Source organism: Spermophilus citellus (genome assembly GCF_964194105.1).
Source record: "Spermophilus citellus genome assembly, chromosome: 3".
Taxonomy (NCBI): domain Eukaryota; kingdom Metazoa; phylum Chordata; class Mammalia; order Rodentia; family Sciuridae; genus Spermophilus; species Spermophilus citellus.
The window spans coordinates 16,776,590-16,801,530 of NC_138184.1; the positions used below are offsets into that span (position 1 = coordinate 16,776,590).

General features: G+C 55.7%; 1 protein-coding gene across 11 annotated transcripts in view; it reads left to right on the forward strand.

Annotated features, from left to right (window-relative positions):
* The first annotated feature begins 1,538 nt into the window (after positions 1 to 1,538).
* The window catches only part of CRTC1 (CREB regulated transcription coactivator 1), a 69,496-nt gene continuing 46,093 nt past the window's right edge, over positions 1,539 to 24,941 (forward strand). For 8 of the 11 annotated variants that reach the window (XM_081287033.1, XM_081287042.1, XM_081287043.1 and 5 more), the window contains exon 1: positions 1,540 to 1,721. In XM_081287033.1, the coding sequence (XP_081143159.1) occupies positions 1,596 to 1,721 (126 nt within the window). In that variant the 5' untranslated portion in view covers positions 1,540 to 1,595. Of the gene's footprint in view, positions 1,722 to 24,941 lie in introns of all 11 variants that reach the window. The other 3 variants (XM_081287044.1, XM_081287037.1, XM_081287039.1) reach the window with 2 other exon arrangements.

Consider the following 24,941-nt stretch of genomic DNA (forward strand, 5'->3'; position numbering starts at 1 on the left):
GCTTGTTGTCCAAAGCTCCCCCAAATCCTTCTGGTCGCTCCTCCTGGCTTCCTCTCTGAAGTCCCTGATCCTCCTGAATATGATTTTTTTTTTTTTTAAAGAGAGAGTGAGAGAGGAGAGAGGGGGGGGGGAGAATTTTTTAATATTTATTATTTTTTAGTTCTCGGCGGACACAACATCTTTGTTGGTATGTGGTGCTGAGGATCGAACCCGGGCCGCACGCATGCCAGGCGAGCGCGCTACCGCTTGAGCCACATCCCCAGCCCTGAATATGATTTTCAATATGGTGGCTGAGGTCCTTTTGATTCGGGAGGGATAGTTAGATGGCAGAGCAACTCCTGCTTCTCTAGGTCACCCCTGCTGCCATTGGTGAGACTCTGTCCCCAACTTCTACTGTCAGGTCTAGGTGGAATTTCTTAGATCCTTCTGTTAACACTCCATGGCAAAGCAGAAATCCTTGAACACGACCAAAGTGGAGAAATACACAGAGGAGGCTGAAGTTTCATAATTTCAGTTTTTTTTGGCTCATGTGTCCAGAATGGCTGGTTCAATGGGCGGGGGGAAGGAAAAGAAAGGTGTTAAGGATGACCTCCAGGTATATGAACTGGGGCTGCTGGTGAGCTCAAGTCTCAGTTCAAATGTGCCCTGCTTCCCTGGCCCTGGTGGCTATAGGAGCCTCTCCTTAGTGTGGCTCTCAAGCTGGCCTGTCACTGGTCTTATTTTTCCACACATTTATTTCCAGATGTTCTTGCTGGTGTCTTTGGGTTATTTTTGCTTCTCTCCCCAACGGTGCACCAAAGGGCAGGGCTCACGTGTTTTTGTCCATGCTCAAACCCTAGTTTGCCTGGCACATAGTAGGTACTTCATAAAGAGTGAATGTCGTTGTCAGGTGGGGGTGACATCCACCTATAGTCCCAGCAACTCATGAGGCAGAGACAGGAGAATGCCAAATTCCAGGACAGTCAAGAGCTAGACCCTCTCTCTCCCAGAATAAAAAAGAAAAAGGGTGGGGATGGCGTTCAGAGGTGGAGTGCTTGTTTAGCATGCTTGAGCCTCTGGGTTCAAACCCCAACACTCCAAAACCAGGGAAAAAAAGGAAATGAATGTAGTTCGAAAAAAAGGAAATGAATGTAGCTCTGAACTGGTCTCAGAGCTCTGGGTCCGAGTCCAGGCTTTGCCTCCGGGAGCCACCTGTCCCTGAGACGTGCCTGCTGCCACCCTTGTGAAACGCGAGTGCGTGGGTCAGGATGACTCGCTCTGGGGGTCTCCAGCCCTACGGCCCATTTCTGGATCTTGCCCAACGGCCACGCGGCCGCTGTCCAGCGAGTCAGGCAGCGGATCAGAGCGCCTGCGCCGAAATTCCCACTCTTTCCCTCTTCCCTCCCCGTGGGTCTGAAGCGCGCCGCCGAGGCGCGCGCATGCGCTATCGCCCCCGCGCCGCGCGTCTCTTTTCTGCGCCTGCGCCGCGCTCACGACCGCCTGCGCGCCTGCGCAGTGCTCACCGCCCGTGGGCCCGGCCGGCGCTTGCGCTGTGGCACGAGCGAGTGGGGGGGCGAGGAGGTGGAGGAGGAGGAGGAGGAGGCGGCGGCGAGAAGATGGCGACTTCGAACAATCCGCGGAAATTCAGCGAGAAGATCGCCTTGCACAATCAGAAGCAGGCGGAGGAGACAGCGGCCTTCGAGGAGGTCATGAAGGACCTGAGCCTGACGCGCGCCGCGCGGGTAAGGGGGTGCCCGCGCCGACCCTTCGGGGCCGGGGGAGGAGAAAGGAGGGGGCGCGTGTCTGGCGCGTGCACGGGGCGGGGGGGGGCGCGCGGCGGGGGCGGGGCGCGCGTGGCGGAGGCGGGGCTTGGCACGGCCCGAGGGGGACAGGTGTCCCCGTGCCCCGGGCGTCGTGGGCGGGACGGGTACCCCCACATCCTAGAAACCTGAGGTGTGCAGGTGTCAGCACATCATTGCTACTTTAGGAGGATAGGTGACACTACATCATTGTTACCTGGAGTGGACAGGGGCTCTACCTCGTTACTACCAGGAGGGAACAGGTACCACTACATCAGTTGTTACCTGAGGGGGACGGATGCCGCCTATCATTACTACCTGGAGGGGACAGATGTCCCCGTGTCACTGCTACCTGGGGGGACAGGATGACGCTGAGGTGTAGGGGCTGAGTGCTGCTTGTCGGCATCATTTTTACCTGGGCGTTGGAGTACAGGTGCTCTCACAGCATTGCTACCTGAGGGGGAGAGGTGCCTCTACATCACGGTCACCTGTGCCCTTCTTGGGTGTTGGGGAGGGACAGACGTCCCCACTTGTGGACCTGGGGTGGGACAGGTATCTCTCATTCCTGAACAGGTGAGGGAAAGGTCAGATGCTCTCCCTCACGGGGTCCTGATGGGACCTAAGAAGGCAAATTGTGCTGAGTCCTGGAACTTTTGGGGACCAGGTGATGTTCTCCTAGGGGGACAGGGGCCCTTTCAGGATGAGGGTGGGAGGATAGGTCTGCCTCAGGTGGCTGGGTGCATGTGGCATCCAGGAGCAGGCCAGGTTCTGCCAGGCTCACTTGGGAAGCTGCCACGGGCTTGGAGCAGGGTGTGTTGGCGGTGGGGTCTGAAGCGGTTCTTCTTGTAGGCCAGTGATCATGGCCTTAGTTTCCTCCCAAGTGTGTCTAGCAAGACCTTCCTGGGGGTCAAGGAGGAGAGCATGCTGTGCACAGGTGGCTGCAAATGTCTGCTGAGGTCCTTCAGTGGTGAGACCCCATCCTGCACTGTGGGATCTAAGAGGAGGTGGGTGTGGGAGTTGCAGGCACCCACACCCCTGGTTTCTGGATTCGGCCACTGATCTGACTGGTGCAGGTGGACTTACCTCCATCTCTGATTCCTTAGGTGGAACTTTGGGGTCGTGTTCTTTTATAATTAGATGCTTGTTTCTCTCCAAGAAGGTGGCCTTGCAGGCTAGGATGTGTGTCTTCATTTCTGTGTACACATTTAGAGCAGATTGGTGCTATGTCGGCAGACATTGCAAGAGCCTGCTCAGGGAGCAGGCCCCGTCTGTTTCTCCTCTAGGATGTGGAGAAAGAGGTGGTTGGCAAACGAATGAATGAGTGGAAGAAGAAAGAAAGTGTGCCACTTGAGTGGCATCCACAGGTCAATTAACTGAAGCAGGAGTGTATGCGGCTTATCTCTAGCACATGGTGTCAAATGTTTGTAGTGTGACAGGAAGTAAGGGGTCATACTAGGTTTGTGGTGTCATCATGGTTGGAAGTTTGGTTTCTGCATAGGGCTGGAAATGGACTATTGTTGAAAAAATTTCTTTAACAGAACAGCTCCAGCCGGGCGCCTGGAATCCCAGTGGTTTGGGAGGCTGAGGCAGAAGGATTGAAAGTTCAAAGCCAGCCTCAGCAACTTAGCAAAATCCTGTCCCAAAATAAAAAATAAGAAGGGCTGGGGATGTAGTTCAGTGGTAAAGCACCCGAGTTCAGTGCCCTTGATTACAAAAAAAAAAAAAAAAAAGAAAAGATAAAAATAGCAGCTTTATTGAGATATAATTCATATATCATACAATTTACTTGCTTAAAGTGAAAAAGTTCTGTGATTTTTGGTTAATTCATAGAGTTGTGTGACTGTGACCACTAATTCCAGATTATTTTCATTGCCTCAAAAGAAAACTCTGTCCCCATTAGCAGTCACAGCCCATTCTCCCCCTCCCCCTGCCTTTGGCAGCACTAATCTGCTTTCTGTCTGTGGATTTGCCCAATCTGGACATTTTGTATCAATGGAATCCTGCACTGTGTGGCTTTGTGTGTCTGGCTTTCGCCAGGCATGCCTGACATTTTCTGGGTCCATCTATGTTGTAACGTGTGTCAGTGCTTTATTCTTTTTTATGGCTAAGTAATATTCCTATGATGGACACATCATATTTGTTTATCCGTTCATTGGTTAGTGAATTTAGAAAAAATTTTTAAAGTATGCATTTGGTGGTTCTGTCCACACTGGTGTCCATTTTCCATCTCCCACCGCGCGCTCTGTTGCATTCTTTACATTGGGGGGGGGGGCTGGACTCCAGGCTGAGGTATGTTTACAACAAACTTTTAGAGACAAAGCAATGTTTTCTACTAGTGGGGGGTGGCAGAATCAGGGGACACTTGGCAATATCTGGAGATGTTTTGATCATCCCGACTAAGGGAGGCTGTTGGCACTGGGGATGGAGGCCAGGGATGCTCTTGAGAACCCTCAGTGGACAGCACACCCCACCCAGAGAGCAGTCTGGCTCCAGGTGTCCAAGGCGGAGAAGCCTCCCACTGGAGAGTGACCCGGAGGTGCTCAGGGTTCGAGCCTTGTACCCGGCTGGGTAGAATTCAGTGCTGAGCGTGCAGCCGTGGGCTGTGCCGCCTGGGCAGGTGGGACCAGGACTAGCAGGCACTCTGTGTCTGTGTGGCCTGTAGGTGAGTGGGCTCACCCGACACAGGTCCCCGCCTGCGCTCCTCGGTGGCTGGGTTGTGTCGAGCTCCTTCCTGCAGCGGACACCAGGGCTTCCCTCACACCTGTGGATGGACTCGAGTGGCCGGGTCAGCGCCTGCTCCTCTCGTGAGTCTAGGGACGGCCAGCCCCCTCTTGTGTGTGCTCCTGGCTCCCCGTGGCGATGGTGGGCTTGCCTGAGGTGCTTGCAGGCGAAGGAGGCTGATCTGCAGGGGTTTACCCGGATGAGTACGTCCCTGTCGGGGGACCCCAGGGTGTTGGGTAGAGGGACTGGTGTGGTGTGCAGGCCTGAGCAGGGTGAGCTGCTACCTTTCTTCCTGTGGGAGAGCTGTGGCGCTCTGCTGTGTGGCTTAGGGCAGGTTTCACAACCTTTCTGAGCCTCGAATCCAGACCTGTAAAGTTGGGGCAACTCGTTCATTTCACTTAGTGACAATTTTTTTTGTCTAGTGTGTCCCAGGGACTGTGTTGGGTGTATGGTGACCCAGTGGTTTTCAAGGTCCACCAGGGCTGTGCTTTTGGGGAGCTGATGTGGATTTGGGGGGAGAAGAAGGAATCAAGTGAAGGAGGCTGTCACTGCGAGGGAGCGGTGTGCTGGGAGGGGACGGCTGGGGGCACGGAGGGCGACATAGGGTGCCCACTCAGAGGTGGGGGGGGACAGCGGGCGTGGGTGGAGAGGGGAGGAGAGGTGGGTGCAAGGCCTGGATTTCACCCTGGGGACACAGCCCGCGAGGCTCAGCCGCGGCCCGTCTGTTGCTCATTCCTGTCACAGTTGGCCCTTCGCATCCCCGGCCTCAGTGTCCTCAGATTCCACCAACAGGGGATTGAAAATATTTGGAAAATGAAAATTGTATCTGAACCAAACGCGTACAGACCTTTTCCCTGTCCTTGTTCCCCACACAATACAGTATGGTGACTTTTCCCAGCAATTTCGTCATGTCAGTGCCAGAAGTCATCGAGAGATGAGGGAGATTCTGCAGAAAGAAGTGCCTTGGCTCTATGCAAAGGCGACGCTGGTTCCTACCAGGGACTTGAGCATCTGTGGGTTTGGTTTCCTTTGGGAGCGTCCTGGATCCAGGCCCCTGGGATGCCAAGGGACTACTGTCCTTCTGCACAGCGTCGGGCCCACCTTGCAGTGGTGTGATCATATTCACAGTTGCACGCCCAGCATCGACTTCTGTGCCCCTAAAGGAAACCCCACCCCCACTAGCAGTCACTCCCCACTCCCCTTCCCCAACCCCTGGCACCACTAATCGGCTTTGTGTCTCTCTGGATTTGCCTCTTTGGGACATTTCATATCAATGAAATCATACGCCATGTGGCCTTTGTGTCTGGCTTCAGTCACTCAGCACCGTGTTTTTGAAGTAGCAAAGATTGCTGCTTCATTCCTATTTTTTTTTTTTTTAATTTGTGGCTGTCAGGTGCAGTGGCACGCGCCTGTAATCCCAGCTACTTGGGAGGCTGAGGCAGGAGGATTGCAAGTTTGAGGCCAGCCTTGGCAACTTAGCAAGGCCCTTAGCAAGTTAACGAGATCCTATCTTAAAATAAAAGATTAGAAGGGCTGGGATGTAGCTCAGTAGTAGAGCACCCCTGGGTTCAATCCTTGACTCTGCCAAAAAAATTTTTTTTGTGGCAAAGTATATGTAACATAAAATTAGCTGCTTTAACCTTTTTGAGGTGTACTATTAAGTGACATTAAGTACAGTCACAGTGTTGCACAACTATCCCTTCCATCCGTCACTTATTCCTCGGTGTAACTGAACCTTATACTTTTTATGTGGATCTGTCACATTCACTTTTCCCGCTGGACCCTTTTGTCTTTGGGGATCTGCCAGCTGTGGGCATTCACGTCCTTGGCCTTGTGCTGGGGAGTGGAGTTGCAGGGTCCCATGGTAGCACTGTGTACCCCCCGAGGATGCTTCTGGCTTAGAAGATGGCCACAGCCATGAAGGGGGAGGTGTGGGCTGAGTGGCTGCTTCAGGCAGCCAGTACGGGGGTGGTGGCTCCCAAAGGGGGTGACCAAGAGCAAGGGATTTTTGTGGCATTTGGGCTGGGGGGTCAGATGGGAAGGGTTAGGGATAGGGCTGGGGTGTGTCACCACCTGGCCAAGGCTTCCTGGTTATTTATCTATTTATTTTATATTTTTTAGTTGCAGAGGACACGATACCTTATTTTACTTATGTGTGGTGCTGAGGATGGAACCCAGCGCCTCGCATGTGCGAGGCTCTGCCACAGCCACCTCCCCAGCCCTTCACTGGTTACTGAGTGTCTCAGGCCACAGCACCTGGGCCAAAGTTCCCCAGTAAAGCAGCCCAGGGTGACCTGGTCACGACTGAGGGACTGCAGTCTCCTGGTCCTGCTCTGTGATGTGGTGGCCCTGCACTGGTGGGTCTAGGCAGCGTGCAGCAGGGGCTGGACCAGTGGCGTGTGGAGGTGGCCCCCCATCGTGGCCCCCAGTCACACCTTGGCACGGGAGGCCTCCATGCTGGCTGCTTCCACTCCCCGGTGCCATCTGTGGCCTCGGCTCGGGGCGCACGTTAAGACTCCCTGAGCCACTCTGATGAGAGGACAGGATGAGGCGCCCTCGCCGCTCTGCCTGCCCCTCCAAAGCCCCCCAGGTTGTGAGCTGTCCGCCATGGCGGGTGGCCGGTGGTTCCAAGGAAAACACCTCCCACCTCCCAGCCCCCACCTGTGAGGGGGACCTTCGTCGGAAAAGAAGGGTCGCAGTTGTAATCAGAGTCAGGAGCCCGAGGAGAGATCGTCCAGGATCTAGGGTGGCCCGCAAGCCAGTGTCTGGTGTCCTTATGAAAAGAGGACGTGCCACAGCCACAGGGGAGAAGGCCTCGTGAAAACAGGCCGAGACTGGTGTGAGGTGGCCACAAGCCAAGGAGCACCAGAGGCCGAAGAGGCCAGGACGATACTGCCCTGGGCCTTCAAGGGCAGGTGGCCAGCCGACACCTCGTCACAGACCTCTGGCCTCCAGAACTGGGGGAGAGTCAATTTGGGTCCTTTCACACCTCCCAGTTTGTGGTCATTTGCGACAGTGGCCATAGGAGGCTCCCTGGGGTCCGAGGCAGAGAGCCTGCAGAAGCTGCGCCTGGTGGGGACCTCCCGCCTGGTGGGGACCTCCTGCCTGGTGGGGACCTCCCTGAGGCGGGCTGGCAGCTGCTGAGGTGCCTGGCCTTTCCCGCCTGGCTCTGTGGTGGGAGTGGCCCTTCCTTCACCCACTATGGAAACAGGGGCCTTCGCCCCACACTGAGCTCAGGGTGATAGTGAGTGAGACAGAGGGACAGACGGTGGACACCAGGGCCACAGGTAGGGGTCGCCTCTGGTTGGGAGCTGACCACAGGGCCTGGGCCCAGGGCAGGGGTGCTGGGTGACGGTGTTGGCTTGTGTGCCGAGTTGGGTGGGGGACACGCCAGCAGAGGTTTCTCGGAGGAGAAGTCTGCACTGTGCCCTGAAGGAGCCCTGTGCCTTGTTCCGCACCCCGTGGCTGTCATTTACTCCTAGATTGGTGCCGCTTAACGCCTCAGCAAGGAGCTTGCTTTCCCTCCATCTTGCTGATGGGGAAGCTGAGGCCTGCGGAGCATCCTTCTGGGAGGAGGCCGAGCTGGGGTGCGCCCCAGGCAGCATGCAGCGGCGGTCTGGAGCAAGGATTAAAACCAGCGGGCAGCTGGCACAACGAGGGCACCGGGGTCCCTGCTGCGAGGGAGGCTGCGGCGGGAGGATCACCTGAGCCCAGGAGTTCTAGAGCAGCCTGGGCAACCTGGTGCGACCCCTCTCAAAGCAACCAAACCCACCAAACACACACACAAAACAAACTGGAGCTTCCGGTTGTGGGGGAGTGCTGTTCTTGTTGTGTGACTCGATTTCCGGAGCCAAGCCCTGTTTCTCTGGGGACCTGGACCTGGGAGTCAGCATCTCCTGCCCCTCACCGTCATGGCCTCGAGGTGGTGGCTGGGCGCAGCTCTGCTTCCCAGGGCCACGCCTGCTGGGCCTGGAGTGCACTCTGGTGCCGGTTCTCAGGGGATGCAGAGGAGCCTCCTGGTTCATCTGATGGCTCGCCACAGGAAGGAGGCTCTCATGGGGGACCCTAACCCGGCTCTAGGCCTTTCCATTCATGTACCCCACACGTGATTCCCGGGTGCCCCCACCAGCCCGAGAACACGTCTTGGCGCTCCTCTGCGGGTAGCCTTGGAGGCAGACCGGGCGCCACGGTGTCTTTTTTTTGTGTGTGATGAAATTCGCAGTAAATTAACCATTTTGGTAAAAGACATGGTGGCTTTAGTGCATTCACAAGGTTGTGCATTCACTGCCCGGTCACTCCCCGTCCCCCTCCCCCGGGTCCCGGCAGCCACTGATGTGCCTCGTGCTCTGTGGAGTCGCCTGTTCTGGACATTTCGTATCAGTGGACTCACACCGTGTGGCCTTTCCAGTGGCTCCTGCCGCTCAGCGCCCTGTTTTCGAGGTTCACCGGTGTTTTCCAGGCATGGCTCACCTGCTTTGGCTCCCTTTGTTCTTGGTGGACGTTGGGTCGTTTCCTCCTTGGGCTGTGGTGAGCGTCTCATGTGAGGATTTACTCGGGATCCTTTTTGCTTCTCTTGGGCAGATTCCTGGGAGGGGGTTGCTGTGCGTCGTGACCTAACCAAGTGGCCAGTGCTCAGAGGACGTAGTCAGGCCCGCCTTCGCTGGGGATCGGAGGAGAGTTTCCGAACCTGCAGCATGTGTAGAATAGGGTGACCGGGTGGGGAGGGGGGTGTCCCCACTGAGGGACCGGCATGGTAGTTTGGCTGAGTCTCACAATTAGACCTGTCTCCGTGCCGTCCCGGGTCCACCAGCAAGCACTCCCTGAAGGCAGTTTTCTCCAGGGCCTCACTTCCCGTGGGCTGGCACGTTGGTGGCCCATCGTCTAACACAGAATGCCAACTGGGACCCACCAGATTGCTATCCTACCCCGCAGATCCAGGCCTTGGCTAGCTACACCTAATAAAGTTTTATTAGAACACGGGCCACGCCTGTTTGTTGACACGTGGTCTGCCCAGGTGTTTGCTGGCCCCTGGGCTACTGTGTCTTCAAGACCCGGTGACCTGGAGAGTGAGGAGGATTGGCTGGAGATGGCGGGGGCTTGGAGGGAGGGCGTGGCAGGTGGCACTCCTCCCGGTTTTGGGGCCTGTGAACTGTCTGGAGGGACAGGGACAGGCTCCCCAGGACTCTGCTTCTGCTGTCTGGAGTGGGGGCTGGGGTCCTGGGTGGAGGTCTGAAGAGTCTGCCACACGGGTCCTGCTTGGGGGCCTGGGCCTCTGGGTCACCTAGGTGGAAGGAGGGTGCTCACCTTGGGCTGGGGTGAGCTAGCTGGCCAGTCCTGGGGTGACAGCTTCCAGTTGTCTTACAGCCAGGGAATGTCTTCCCTCCTCACTGTCCCCAGGTTTAGCCCCTTAGAGCACAGCGCCAAATAACACCTGCTTTGGCCAGTCACATCTCTGCTCTGTCCCTTGGGTTCCTGTCACACCGTGGGCCCTTTGGTCCTACTGTTAGGGGCTGAGGGTTCTTTAGTCTGTGCTGGGTCAGCTGTGCTCTGTGTCGCTGGCTTTCTGGTTTCAGTCGGGATTCCATAAGCCACATCAGGAATGCCACGTGGACACTGGGGGCAGCTGGCAGGAGGGGGGTGGCCTGAACTCTTGCCACGGGAGCATTGGACCCGCAGCTGGGCTGGGCGCCGGCGCACACCTGTGATCCCAGCAGGCCAGGCGGGGGGACCACGAGGTCACGGCAGCTGGGCAATGTAGCTAGACCCCGTCTCAGAGTAAGTGGTGAAAATGGCTGGGGATGTAGCTCGGTGGTAGGTCACCCCGGGCTCAGTCCCCAGTCCAAAAAAAAAGAAAGAAAAGAAGAAACGACATCACTCCATGGAAAGTGGCATGTTCTTAAGGACTGATTCTGCCTTTGGGGACATTTGGCAGCACTGGGACGTTTTTGGTTGTCACGATGGGGTGTGTGGGGGTGCTCCTGGCATTGAGTGGGTAGAGACCAAAGATGCTGCTCGAGCCCTACAGTCTCAGGACGGCCCCCACCACCGAGAGCGACCTGGCTCTGAGTGGCAGCAGGGCACGGCCAGAAGCCCCGTGAGCGGTCCCTGCCTGAGTGAGTGTGGGAGAGGGCTGGGCAGAGGCCACAGTCACCTGAGGGCCACCCTGAAGCCTGCAACATGTAGCGACACAGGCAGACCCAGCCTCTCTCTTGCTTCATGGCATGGAGATCAGCAGCATTAGAGGCGAGCTAGGATTGACCCGGTTGGACCAAGCCAGCGGCCAGTGTGCGTCCTCTTGCGTTACACAGCCAGGGCTTGCCAGCTGGGCAGGGTGGGGCAGGGCAGTCCGGCTGCCGGAACCGCGCAGGGAGGAAATGGCTCTTAGAGAGAAACTGCCCAGGGCCAGCAGCTGGAAGGAAGCTGGGCAGGTGGTGAGGGCCCTGAGCGTGTGGGCTACGGGGAGCCATGAGAGGCTTCAGTGGGATGGCCACAGTCACCAGGGCCATACAAGGAGTGGCAGGAGCTGGGTTTGCTAGAGTCCACGTAGTGTGGACCCAGCGGACTGTTGTGGGAACCCACGAAAAAGAGCCCATTGCGTAGAGGGGACACTGAGGCCTGGGAGGTCGCGAGGCTTGGGATGTGAGGAGTAGGGATTGGGACCTGTGTCTGGCCCCAGGGCCCAGGTTTTTCTGAAGCTGACCTCGGGTCATGCTGAGCCTGGTGCATATCTGCCCGTTGGCACGGCCGCTCTGGGCTTTTCCTGAACCGCACATTCTTTGAGTGTGTTCTTACACACGCATGTGCATGGGAGGCTCTGCAGGGTCCCTGTCTGGGAATGGCCCCACTTCTGTGTCCCTGATCCCCTGCAGTAGGAGGAGGGGTGCCTTGGCTGGGAGGAGGACTGGGGGCATTCAGGAGGCCAGGGCGGCGGATTCCTGGGAGAATGGGGACCCCAGGCCCCAGGGTACAGGATGGAGCAGGCTCCCCGCCGGGCTGGGGTACTCTCTGATCTCCTCCCTTTTCCTCTCCTCATCACCATATCCAGCATGCCCAGGGCAGAAGGGGGTGTTCTTCCCTGGCTGCGTCTGACTGCGGTGCTTTGGCCGGATGGGGGTCCAGGTGCCCAAACAAGGAAGCTACCACGTGCCTCCAGGGCCGAGGCCACGGAGAGTCAATATTTATTATTTGCCAAAAGGAAATGAAGCGTGGCCAGGGCGGCGTCCTCAGCTTCTCAGATGGGCATGGAGGATTCTGCAGCGTGGGCACTGTGGAGGGCCATCTCGTAGGTGCCCACCCTCAGCCGGCTCCTCACTTCCTTCCAGGATGTCCCATCTGGGCTGGGCTTTGTCCTTGGGAAATGGGGGTCCCAGTGTCTCTGTGCAGCTCTCTGCATCTGAGTGTGGCCTGGTGTGTGGATGTGCACTCTGTTCACTGCCGCTAAGGCTCTGGGGTACACGCCCGCAAACACACGCAGGCACTGAGTGGGCACTGGGTGGGCATGCAGCAGGTTCTTGGCAAGTATACAACAGACATTTGCCTGGCACACAGCAGGTAGTCAGCAGGCACTTAGCAGGTGCACAGCATATACTTAGTGGGTGCGTAGTGTACACTCAGCAGGTGCTTTGGAGGCACGCAGTGGGTACTCAGTAGGTACTCAGCAGGTGTACAGCATGTACTCGGTGGGTCGCACAGAGGGTACTCAGCAGGCTGCAGCAGCAGCCGGGCACTGACCTGCCTGAGGTCATTCCAGAGCCTCCGAGGTGGTGGTCTCTAGGAGGCGGGGTTTCCCGCTGCTGCTCAGGCGTCCCCCCTTAGTTCCTCACACATGGCCTGGAGTTGTGGGCTCAGTGCAGGATTGATTGTGTACCAGCCACTAAGGTGTCCTGAGCCGGGAGAGTAGCACGGCCATCTCTGGAACTGTTTCAACCCAGCCCTGAGTCTTTACCAACTCATACAATGTGTTCCCGTTCCAGGACAGGCCGTCAGACCCCTGTGGACTAAGGGTGGGATGGGCCTGGGGCAGTGTGGTGGCACCCGCCCAACCCGCTGGGTTCCCTAGGGGAAATGCGAGCAGCACTAGGGTCTCTGAATGATGTTGCCCTTAGCGGCTGGGATTGAATTGGGACTCCATTCCTTTGGTCAGTCAGTCTGTGTTAATTGAGCACCTACTAAGTATTAGGCCCTGGAGATGCCTTGCAGGTCAAATCAGATAAGGACCTTGTTCTAGGGAATGCTCAGAAAACACCAGCAGCCAGCTGGCCTTGTCCCCTGAGGATACGGCTCTGAAAGTGAAGGAGGTGATGTTTGAGCTGAGCCTGGGGAACAAGGGTGACCGAGATGATAAGCAGGAGGCCTCCCACAGGGAGAAGCAGTCCTGTCTGGGCTCAGTGGATGTTGCCTTGTGGCTTGGGATCTGGTTACCGGGTGGTGCCGTGCTTAGGGAGGGTTTTGAGGACGGTGTCGTGACATTGATGCTTAGTATAAGATTCCTATGGCTGCCACATGGGGACAAACCTGAGAGGAATGCAGGTGGGTGCAGGAAAGCTGGGAGTGGGCTAGGGCTGGTATCCCCTGCAGGTGGCCTGCGCTGGGGCTGTGTGACTTGGGTGGGGGTGGCTGGGCCAAGTCTGATTGGCTCTGTGACATGTGCTGTAAGTTTCCTGAATCATTCCACAGGTTTTTCACCCAAGTCTTGAGTTCAGTTCTCCAGGACCGATGACAAGGGGAGGCTTATGCTAATTGGCCATGACTTTGTTCCCTGGTGGCCCCATGTGGAGCAACATCACTTCCGCAGCAGAGACACTGGGTCCTAATTCCATGTAGGATGTCCTCCCTGCTCCGCGCCTGCCCTTCCTAGGAGGTGGAGCTTGAGGCAGGGGTGGGTGGGGCGTTGACCCCAGAGGGACTGCATCTCTGCGACCAGCACTGGGAGATGGCCCCGGGGACACTGCCACCCCCCAGCCCGGGGATGGGCATTCTTGTTTGTGGGCCGTCTGCTGCGTGTACGTGAACACCCCATTCCCCAAGACCCCCGCCCGCTCCAGGGGCTCCCTGCCGGGGTGAGGCTTCCTTGAGGACTTTTGCAGGTTGCTTGCCCTTCCTGCGGGTGTGTTCTGCTGCCACACCTTGGTTTCTCGGTTTTGGTGGTGCTGGGAAGGGAACCCAGGGCCTCGTGTCCGCTGAGCTGCACCTCCAGCCCACACCTTGATTAAAAAAAAATTGTGTTTCCAAACATCAATTAAAATTGAAACCGGAGAAATCAAAGCGCTTCCCGTTTCTCCTGTGCATTTAGCACTGCTCACCTGGGTGCAGAGGGAGGGAGGGTGCGTGCCAGTTGATCATTCACCCAGAAATTTCTGGGAGGAAGTGTCAGCACAGCCAGGCTGGGCACCTGGGGCTGCCTCTGCGTTGCTGGCGGCCCTCATGATGGGGACACGCAGAGGTGGAGCATGTCCCCATCATGAGCACACTGAGCTGCTGCCCAGCTTTGCGGCGGCTGCTGAGCCCCCAGTGTCTGCTGGAAGGCCTCTCTTCACTTGCGGTCAAGATCAGTGTTCAAGTGACCAGAGGGAGAAGTTCCCAGGGCCCTTAATTGCTGGGTCCTTTTGCATCTGTGAGCATCCTGCTGCCATCACGCTGTGGGGATCCTTGTGTCCTCCCAGGCTGGTGGGCTTGGTGGTTATATTAGGACAGGAGTAGCTCATTAAATTACAGAATGAATACACCCCCGCTGGGTGCTCGGGCCCCTTCAGCTCAGTCTTGGCCCACAGGCAGCCGCGTCCAGAGCTAAGTTCTGCAGGGAAGTGAATTTCCCAGAAGGCTCAGTAGACACAGAGAGGACAGGGTTGGGGTGCTAGAGGCCACTTGGGCCCCAAGAATCCCATCCTAGGGCCCCCAGCACCTGGCTGAGTGGCTTGTTTCTGCTGCTTAAACCCCACATTTGCCACCTCCTGCCAAATGAGCCCTCCCCTCTGGGCTTCAGTTTCCCATCTGCACAAGGAGGAGACTAGTAAGGCCCCCGGAGAGATGGCCCGGGCACACACGGTACTCCCTGGGCAGAGCACTTGGCCCCGGACCTGCCCACCTGGCATGCAGCAGGTGGCTACAGGGACGCCCTTCTGCCTGAGGCTGGCCTTTGGGTGCCACTTGTGCAGCCATGAGGGTGGGATTTCGCCCTGTTCACCTTTGCACCTGGCATCTTGGTTTATGAATCATCTCTGTTCAGTTTCTTTCTTTTTCTTTTTTGTAGTTGTGGATGGACAGATGCCTGTATTTTATGTGTTTATCTTTACATGGTGCTGAGGATCAAACCCCGTGCCTCACGCGTGTTAGGAAACGCTCTGCCCAGAGCCACAGCCCTGGCCTGTTCAGTTTCATTTGGTAGTGGTGTGACTATTCATGTCTTTTACCTTTTTGTTTTTTATTTTTATTTTTTGGGGGAGTAGAGGGGCACTTGACCACTGAGCCACATCCCAGCCCTATTTTGTCTTTTATTTAGAGAGCGGGTCTCCCTGAGTCGCTTAGCACCTCGCTGTTGCCGAGGCTGCCTTGAACCCTTGATCTTCCCGCTTCAGCCTCCCAAGCCACTGGGGTTACCGGCGTGGGCCCGGCGCCCTGTGTTGACTTCTTCTCTTTTGAGATGGTTTTTGACTTGGGGAAAAATTGCAGACACCGTCCAGAGTCCCTGCTGCCCCTCCCCTGGCTTCCCTCACCTAGGTTCGTGTGCTGATCCGGGTGCAGTGGTCACCTGGGATTGCAGGTGGTCCAGGTTCCCCCCCAGGCTGCGCTGGACTCTCCTACGTTTCCCCGTTGCCCTTCCACTGCTCCAGGATTCCAGGTGGCGTTAGTGGAAGTGTCTCCGTGGACTCTTCTGACCTCTGACGGTTCCTGATGTCTCTTTCACCCCTGGCCTTCACCCCTGTGTTGCCCAAACGTTTTGTACAACTCCTTCATCGTAGTTTGCTAATGTTTCCTGGCAGTAGGACTGAGGTGGTGTGTTTTCTGGTAGGAATTCCAGAGAAATTAATTTTTTTTTTTAATGCTGAAGATGGAGCCCAGGGCCTTGAGGTTGTGAGGGAGTGCTCTACCACCAAGCTGTGCCCCCAGACCCCCTTTTCTATTCTGATAAAATTCACATAACATGGACGGGTCAGCGCTTCAAGTGCTTTTATGTGGTGTAACCGTGGCCACCATCCTTCTCCAGGACTTCCGACCTTTCCACCTGAAACCCTGTCCCCTCCACACACATAAGCCCCCACTCCCACCTCCCAGCCCTGGCTGCCACTATCCCGGCTTCCATCTCTGTGAATGTGACCACTCTGGGACCCTCCTGCATGTTGCCATCTGTGACTGGCTTGCTTGACTGAGGGTTCATCCTCATTGTAGCCTGGGTCAGGATTTCCTTCCTCTTTCAGACTGGATGCTGCCTGGCACAGTGACACACGCCTGTAATCCAAGGCGCCGGGGAGGCTGAGCTGGAGGATTGCAGGTTCAAAGCCAGCCTCAGCAAAAGCAGGGCCCTAAGCAACTCAGTGAGACCCTGTCTCTAAATAAAATACAAAATAGGGCTGGGGGTGTGTACATGGGTCACGTTTTGAGTATCTGTTCATCCATTGATGGACCAACGCTTGAGCTGTTTCCAGCAGTGGGCCTTGTGAGTAATGCTGCTGCCAACATTGCTGTGTAAATGTCCATTTGAGTCCCTGCTTTGAAGGATTTTGCAGGTATACACAGAAGTGGGGTGGCTATAGTGTGTGTTGATTCTGTATTTGATTTTTTTTTTTTTAGTAATTATCATACTCTTTTATACAGGGGCTGCGGGGGCTGGGGACGTGGCTCCGTGGTAGAGGGCTTGCCTGGCCTGTGCAAGACCCTGGGTTCAGTCCCCAGCACCACTACAAAACCCCCAAACCAAGAAGTAATTATACAGGGGCTGCAGTCTTCCTTTTTTACATTTCTACCAACAGTGTCTTCACATCCTCCACACTGTTACTTTGTTGTTGTTTTTTTTAATAATAGCCATCCTGGGGGTGTGAGGTGGTATCTGGTTGTGGTTTTCCTTGGCATTTCCTGGCTGGTGAATGATACCGAACATCTTTTGTGTGTTTTTGGCCATCAATTAAGTATCTTATTTGGCGAGATGTCTGTCAAAGTCCTCTGCAAACCAGTTTTTGGGTTGGGTTGTCCTTTTATGTATTCTGAATGCTAATTCCTTATCAACTGTATGTTTGCAGAGATTTTCTCTTGTTCCATGGGAATGGGGCCTTTTCATTCTGTTGATTGTGTCTCTGACGCACAAATGTTTTTAATTTTGACAAAGTTCAATTTATGTATGTCTTTGTTGCCTGTGCTTTTGGTGTCAGATCCAAGAAATCAGTGCCAAATCCACGGTTATGAAGCTTTTCCTTTATTTACTTTTAAAAGTTTTTATAGTTTGAGTTAAATGTAGTTTAGATTTATAGTTTCATAGTTCTAGTTACAGTTACGGAGTTATGGTTTTAACGTTTATTGGCTTTACAGTTTTAACTTTCAGCCTTTGATCTGTTGGGAGTTAATTTTCGTCTATGGTGTTAGGGAAGGTCTAGCTTCATTCTCTTGCATATGGAAATCCAGTTTTTCCAGAGCCGTTTGTTGAAAAGATTGTCCTTTCCCCATTGAATTGTTTTGGCACTGTTGTCAAAAAATGATTTGACCATATGGGCTTATTTTTGTGCTCTCTCTCTGTCCCATTTTGTCTATATGTCTGTCTTTGTGCCAGTACCACACTGTTTTGATTATCGTAGTTTCATAGTAAGTTTAGAAGTTGGGAAGTGTGAGTCCCCCTTCTTTGTTTTTTTTTTTTTTCTAAGATTGCCCGAGCTATTTGAGGTCCCTTGAGATTACATGTGAATTTTAGGGTGTATTTTTTAAAATTTCTATTCAAATGTTGTTTGGGTTTAGATGGGGAATGTATTGAGTCTGGAGATAGTTTTGGGTTGTGCTGTCTGAACTCTGTGTGTGTGTGTGTGTGTGTGTGTGTGTGTTTGCGTGATTGCAGTACCGGGAGTTGAACCCAGGGCCTTGCACATGTTTGGCAAATGCTCTACCACTGACTTCCATCCCAGCCCTTTCTTCTAAATTTTTATTTTGAGACAGGGTCTCCCTAAGTTGCCAAGGCTGGCCTAGAGCTTGTGATCCTCACATCTCGGCCTCCAGAGTAGGTGTGCTGTGGACCCATTAGGGCCATCGCCTGCCCTGCTGGCTGTCCACAGCAGGCTGCTTAGCGGAGGAGGGCTCTGCAGTAGGACAGGAGGAAGGACTCTCGGTCACTGGTGCAGGAGGGGGAGGGGAAGGGTCTTTGGGTGGTGGAGGAACAGCATGTACAGAGGCCCAGAGGCCTAGAAGGGCCAGGTGGGAAGGGAGGGGAGAGGAGCCAGATCCGGAAGGGCCCTGGGAGCCAAGTGGGGAGCTTGGCCGTGGTCCTGAAGAGGCCGTGGGGTGGGGGAGGGGAGACCCAGGCTCAGCCTTGGATGGAGGAGAACCTGGGGAGGGATGGTGGTGTGGGTAAGCAGACTGGGTGAGGGGGACGCAGGGCTTAGGCAGCTGAAACGGGGCCACCCCCGGGTTTCTGGCTGTGATACCAGCAGCAGGGAGATCACTGTGCCTTCTTCCAGGGCCTTGAGCAGGGGTGTGGAAGGAGGAATCAGGGACATGATGAACCTGGTGAGGGGCTGCTGGGCTAGAGGAGGATCCTGTGAGCATCACAGGGAACGTTCTGGAAGCAGGTCTGGGAGGCTCTGGGGAGGTGGCTGACAGAAGAGGTGACACGTGAGAAGTCCCGAGGCCTGAGTCCTTGGAGAGCTGAGTTTGAGGGGTGGGAAGAGCTTGGCCAGGAGCCATGGAGGCTCCGCAGGGTGGGGCTGGGAGGGAGGGTAACTGGACGTGAGCTGGCCCGAGGCCTTGGCATCCTCCCGTGGGGCGCGTGGACTGAGGTTGGGTTCCGGTGGCAGCTGCCCTTCTGCCATTGTTCAGGTCTCTGCAGGACCTCGCTAGTGCCCGCCCTCGTCCCCAGCACCCCAACACAGAGCAGATGCAGGCCGCACTGTGACTTCCCTCCCTCAACGTCCTACCTTGCAGATGTCCCTCGGCCTCTGGTTGTCCCCTTTCCCCTGTTCCAGGGTCCTCATGTCATGGGAGGCTCGTCTGCAGCTTGGTGCTAGGAGCCGGGCTGTGGCTCCAGCTGCTGCCACCCGTCTGCTGCCTCCCCTGAGGCCTCGGGTGCACCTCACCCCCCAGTGGGCAGACCTTGCAGGGCTTCTGTTGGTTCCGCATGGTACTTGGAGGGGCAGGATCCTTGTGCCGTTTCTAGGGCAGCAGGGCCGGGCAGGGCGTGGGAAGAGCCTGGGGAGTTCAGGGTGCTCCTGGGCCGGCCTTGACCTTGGAGCAGAGGTGCACGAGGTGGTGGCAGAGCAGCTGTAGAGGCTTGTGTTGGTCGATGTACTAGAGGAGGTGACTGAGGGGACAGGGTCTGGGGATTGACCCCTGTCCCTGCCCCCTCGGTCAGTGTTTGGACATCATCCTTAGGTGGAGCAACATGATGTGGGGACAGTTCTGACGCCTTTCAGAACTTTCTGGGATGTGGCCTTATGTTCCTGTCTGGGGCTGGATAGTGAGGAGGGGGCTGTCAGGAGGGAGCGGGCAGGGAGCGTCTGTGATTGGGTTATGCGGGTCAGAGGGGGAGTCTGGGGCTGTTCAGCAGCTGTATGTGTAAGAGGCCATGTGCAGGGGTGGAGGTGACCCCTCTTGGACCCTCTGGGAAGCCAAAAGTGTGCCTGGGGCTTAACCCAGAAGAGAGGGTGGGTCTCTAGGTCCCATCTCTCTTGGGTGTCATCTTTGTGCCTGGATGCCCACCCATCTGTCTAAATGCAGCCAGGGTCAAGGTCCCAGCCCTTCAGCTATGACACAGAGGTTCTGAGGGCAGAGGCCTGGGTCACCAGCCACATCCCAGCTGCTCCCGCATTGCCCGGTGCAGGGTGAGGCTCTGGTGGGCTCCGACCCCCCCCAGGCTCTCGCCTCCCTCCCTCCACTTGGCTCCCTCATGGGCAGCCTGCCCTTGATCCTGTTCTCTGCTGGCCTGCTTGCCCTTGAGCCCTAGGGTCTTTGCACTCGCTGGGCCTCCCCCGGACTGTTCTTCCCAGCCCTAATGACACCTCCTTGGCCACCCACTCCCTGCTTTTCCCCTACATGGCCTCCTCCCTCTGCTCAGGTGGCCCTGTGTGCCAGGGCGCTCCAGCTGGACCTGCCAGCCTCCCTGCTCCGGGCTCCCTCCCTGTGCTTCCTCACCCTCCTCAGCCTCTGTCCTGCTGGCTGGGGACAGTGCCTGGTCCCAGGGAGAAGTCTTGCCCGATGGGTGGACGCGCAGGACTCAGTGAGGTTGCTGGGGGTAAAGGTGGACCTGGGTGAACGCTGGTGTGGGCCGTTTCCTTACGTGGGGGCTCTGGGTCACGGTGAAGTGTGGGCGACACCCCAGGAATTCCTTAAAAAAATTTTTTTTGTGGTGCTGGGGATGGAACCCAGGCCCCACATGTGCTGGGCAAGCGCTCCACACCAAGTCACACCGCAGCCCTACTCCCTGACGTTTTTTTAAAATCAGTATTTACCATTTTAACCATTTTTAATAACTTTCCTTTTATTTGTTTATTTATCTGTTTTTACGTGGTGCTTGGGATGGAACCCAGGCCTCACCAGTGCCAGGTGAGCGCTCCACTCCCGAGCCCCAGCCCCAGCCCCAGCCCCTCCCTGACTCTTTTCTTTAAAATATTTTTAGTTGTGGGTGGACACAATGCCTTCATTTTCTTTCTTTCTTTTTATATGGGGCTGAGGCTCGGACCCAGCACCTCACGCGTGCCAGGCAGGCGCGCTAGCACTGAGCCCAGCCCCAGCCCCTCCCTGACTCTTGAGGAAGCCTGTGCCCGGGCCTGGCTGCTGATCTGTCTTCACACTTGGTCCACCCCAGGTCCCCTCACAGTGTCCCCTCCCCAGGGCTTCACAGGCCTCAGGAGCTGGGCATCCACTCAGGCCAGGGCCACTCATGGTTAATTACGGACAGGCCACAGTGGATGTCTTTGGTGTTTTGGCTCCGGGGGACGCCTGCGTTCCAGGCCTCGCTTGGCCTGCGTGCAGCATCCTAACTGCACCTTCCTGTCCCAGATGGCCTGCTTCTCAGGGAGAGCCGGGGGGCTGCTCGTGGAGGGGGAGCTTCCTCCAGGCCTCGAACCGGGCCAAGCAGCTGCTGAGCTGGAGCAGGGAGTAGAGGGAACGAACTGGGCTTGGTGGCCCTGGGTCTGCAGTCCACTGGGTGACCTCCAGTTGTGACAACCCCTCATAGTCCAGGGCCAGCTGGATTCAGGCGTGAGGGGACCAAAGCTTCCATTCCCACTGGAGGCAGTGGGGGGAGCAGGCTGATGAATCCCAGCCAGGAATCCAGGCACTGGTGTGTCGGCACGTCTAGTGTTTAAGGAGAAGCCAGCAATTCTGATGTTTAAGTTAATTTTAAAATAAAAAACTTTAAAGTTGGCCACCAGTTTGCATTTTTCTGGACACGCTCCTCAGACCTCAGGAAGACCGCAGTTGCGGCTGGCCCCGCTCCTGCCTGCCAGGCTGCAGGCTCTGGTGAGCACCTCTGAGCTGCAGAGGCGCGGTGCCTTCCCCAGGGTTCTGCCTGTGCCCAGCCACCCTTGGAGGGGACCTGTGGGGGCTGATGTCCAGGGTCACCAGTTGTTTCTCTTCTACATGCACATGGGGCCCTGGTGGCTTCCCAGTTTGGCAGCATGCAGGTGGGCTGATGTGCGCCCCTCTGGTCACCCCCACACTGCCAGAACCCCGAGGATCCTTTTGGTTTCTCTTTCATATTTTTTTCCCAAGGTAAAATACACAAAGTAGTGTCACCATTTTGGAGTCTACGGTTCGGCAGCTCAATGTGGTGCTGTGCAGCTGTTGCCTCTCTCTGGATCCAGAACACTTGCATCTCCCCAAAAGGAGATCATCCCCATCAGCAGCCACTCCCTGCCCCTAAGTCTAGTCCCTGGCAGCCACTGATCTGCTCCCTATCTCTGGATTTGCTGCTCTGGGTATTTTGTTTCTCTTATTTGGGTTGAACTCAGAGGCACTTTACCCCTGAGCCACATACCTACACCTTATTTTTTATTTTTGAGACACGGTCTCATCAAGTTGCTTAGGGCCTTGCTGAGTTGCTGAGGCTGGCCTTGAACTTGGATCCTCCTGCCTCAGCCTCCTGAACTGCACACATAGCTGTGCCCAGCTCTGGGTGTTCTGGACATTTTGCATAAATGGACTCTTCACCATGTGGCCCTTTGTGGCTTGGCTGCTCTTGCTCAGGATCATGTTTTTGAGGTTCGTCTGCATTGTAGATCAGGATTTCATTCTTTCTGCGTGTGTGGTGCTGGACTTGGAACCCAGGGCCTTCTGCATTGTCTAGGCAGTGCTTTGCCACTGAGCTTCACCCTCAGTCTTTTTTATTTTACTTTGAGATGGGGTCTCATTAAGTTGCCCAGGCTGACCTTGAATTCGTGGTCCTCCTGCCTCAGTCTCTCTAGTTGCTGGGATTAGAAATGTGTGTCACCTTGCCTGACTGAGTTTCCTTTCTTTTTTCATGTATTATCTCTCTCTCTCTCTCTCTCTCTCTCTCTCTCTCTCTCTTTTTAACCTTTATTTTGTTTGTTTTTATGTGGTGCTGAGGATCGAACCCAGTGCCTCACGTGCGAGGCATGTGCTCTGCCGCTGAGCCACCACTTAGCTCTGAATTTCCTTTCTTTTATGGCTGATACTCCACTGTGTGGATGGGCCCTTGTGTCTATCTGCTTACCTGTGGGTGGGCATTTGAGTGGTTTCCACGGTTTGGCGGGTGTGTGTAGAGCTGCCTGAATGTGTGTGTACGAGGATTTGTGTGAATGGTTTTCAGTTTTCTTGGGTCTGAACCAAGGAGTGGAATTGCTGGGCCATGTGGTAAGTCTGTTTAAACTTCTTGTTTTGTCTGTTTTCTTTCCTCAGATGAGGTCTTACCACGTTGCCCAGGCTGTTTTTTTTTTGTACCAGAGATTGAACCCAGGGGCACTCGACCACTGAGCCACATTCCCAGTCCCTTTTTAAAATTTCATACTTTGAGACAGGGTCTCAAGTTATTTAGGGCCTCGATAAGTTGCTAAGGCTAGTTTTGAACTTTTGACCCTCCTGCCTCAGCCTCCTGAGCCACTGGGATTAAAAATGTGTGCCATCATGCCCAGCTGCCTGGGCTGATCTTGAACTCATTTGCTCAAGTAATCTTCCTGCCTCAGCCTCCTGGCTCGCTGGGGCTCCTGAACTCCGAACGCCTGGATCTGGGCCCTACTGTGCATTCTACCACTGAGCGGCAGCCTTGGACCTTTTTATTTTTTATTTTGAGACAGGGTCTTGCTAAGTTGCTGAGGTTGGCCTTGAACCTGCGACCCCTCCTGCCTCAGCCTTCTGAGTGCGCCACTGGGCCCACCTCCCTTGGTGCCTTTCAAGAGCAGCTCCTGCTCCTGCAGGGAGTCGGCAGTGCCCACCCTGGGCTCTGGGGACGGTGTCCCTGCCTGTTCAGGGACAGTACTAGGGCTGCCACACAAATGACCACAAACCTGTGGTCTTAGAAAGCAGCAATGTGTGCTCGCTGTTCTGGATGCAGAAAGTCCGAACTCAAAGTGTCAGTTGGGCTGATTTTTCCAGAGGCTGCAGAGGCGGGGGTGTCCTTCCTGCCTCTTGAGCTTCTGGTGGCTCCGGAGTTTCTTGGCTTGTGGCTGCCTCCCTCTGACTCTGTCTCCATGTGGCCTTCTTACGTCTGTTCTTATCATACAAGGTCACCTGCCACTGGGTGAGGGCCACTGTACTGCAGTGCACGGCTTCCTCTTAACCCGATTACACCGGCACAGACCGCCTTTCTAAATAAGGTCTCATTGCAGATGCTGCAGGCCAGATGCTGCTGGTCACGGTGCACGGGGGTTTGTAGCCACAGTGTGAGTGTGTGCATGCGGGCACATGGGTGGGTGCACACCAGCCGTGTCAGTCTAGCTCCTGGAGGGTGGGGGTGCAGGATTCAGGGAATGTCCAGTGAGTGGTGACAGGTGCAAGGTGGGGGCTGAGGGGCGGGTGGGGCTTGGGAGTGAGGGGTTGAGGGACAGGGAAGCCAGGCCCTCCCCTGGGGTCCCCTGTGTGGCATGAGGGCACAAGGAGCCCAGGACTGGATGTGTCTTCTTGTGGCCTTCGTCTCAGCTGTACTGACAGTCCCTGGGCAGTAGCACTTGGGGTCAGGGGCCGCCTGGGAGCTCAGCTGGAGTCTGTGCAGTGGACCTGGACTGGATCAGGGCGGCCACCCGTGCTGCGTTCCCTCCAAGCTGAGTTTCCCAAATAGCGTCCCCATTGGAGGGGTGGTGACGCCCTGCGTTCTCCCCTCTGTCTTCCCAGAGGCCCAGAAAGGGGACACAGGTGCTCGGCTCCACGGGGAGGTGAAAGTTCCCAGCTGGGCCGAGTGCCGGCAGGGGCAGAGCAGAGCTGCTGGTTGCTGTAGGGGGCCTCAGAGGAGGGGGCTTTGCACGTGGTCCCCGGGTCAAAGCTGCAGCTGTCCCTAGAACTAGGGGAGTGGGTGTGGGAGCAGATGGCACAGGCAGAGAGTGTGTGGGCCGAGGGACTTGGGGGGGCTGGAAGGAAGACCTGGCAGCGGTCCTGAGGGACAGAAGGGCAGGGCCCTGCCAGCCCGGGGACAGGGTTGGGTTTGGATCCATTGTATTTAATGGGACAGTAAAAGTCACCTTTTTTGGAGGGGATGTTGGGGATTACACCCAGGGGCACTTTACCACTGAGCTACATCCCCAGTCCTTTTTTTTTTTTTAATTTATTTTTTAGTTGTAGTTTGAAATAATACCTTTATTTTATTCATTTATTTTTTTTATGTGGTGCTGAGGATCCAACCCCAGACCTCGCACGGGCCAGACCTGCACTCTTACCACTGAGCCACAACCCCAGTGCTCCCAGTCCTTTTTTTATTTTTAATTTTGAGACAGGCTGTCATTAAATTGCCGAGGCTGGCCTTGAACTTGTGATTCTCCTTCTTCAGCCGGAGTCTCTTTCCTTCAGCCTGAAGAATTACAGGTGGGCTCCTCTGCATCTGGCAACATTCACCATTTTAGAGTGAACAGTTATGTGGCATTTGGCACCATCTCAGTGTTGTGCAGCCACCAGCTCCGTCTAGTTACAGAACATGTTCATCCGCCAAAAGGAGACCCTATACCTCCCAGCAGCCTCGCCCCTCCCCCCAGCCCTTCGAAACCACTGATCTGCTGCTTCCTGTCTGTGGATTTGCCTGTTCCGGACGTTTCATATCAACAGAATCCTGCAAGGTGTGTCCCTCTGTATCTGGTGTCTGTCACTGGT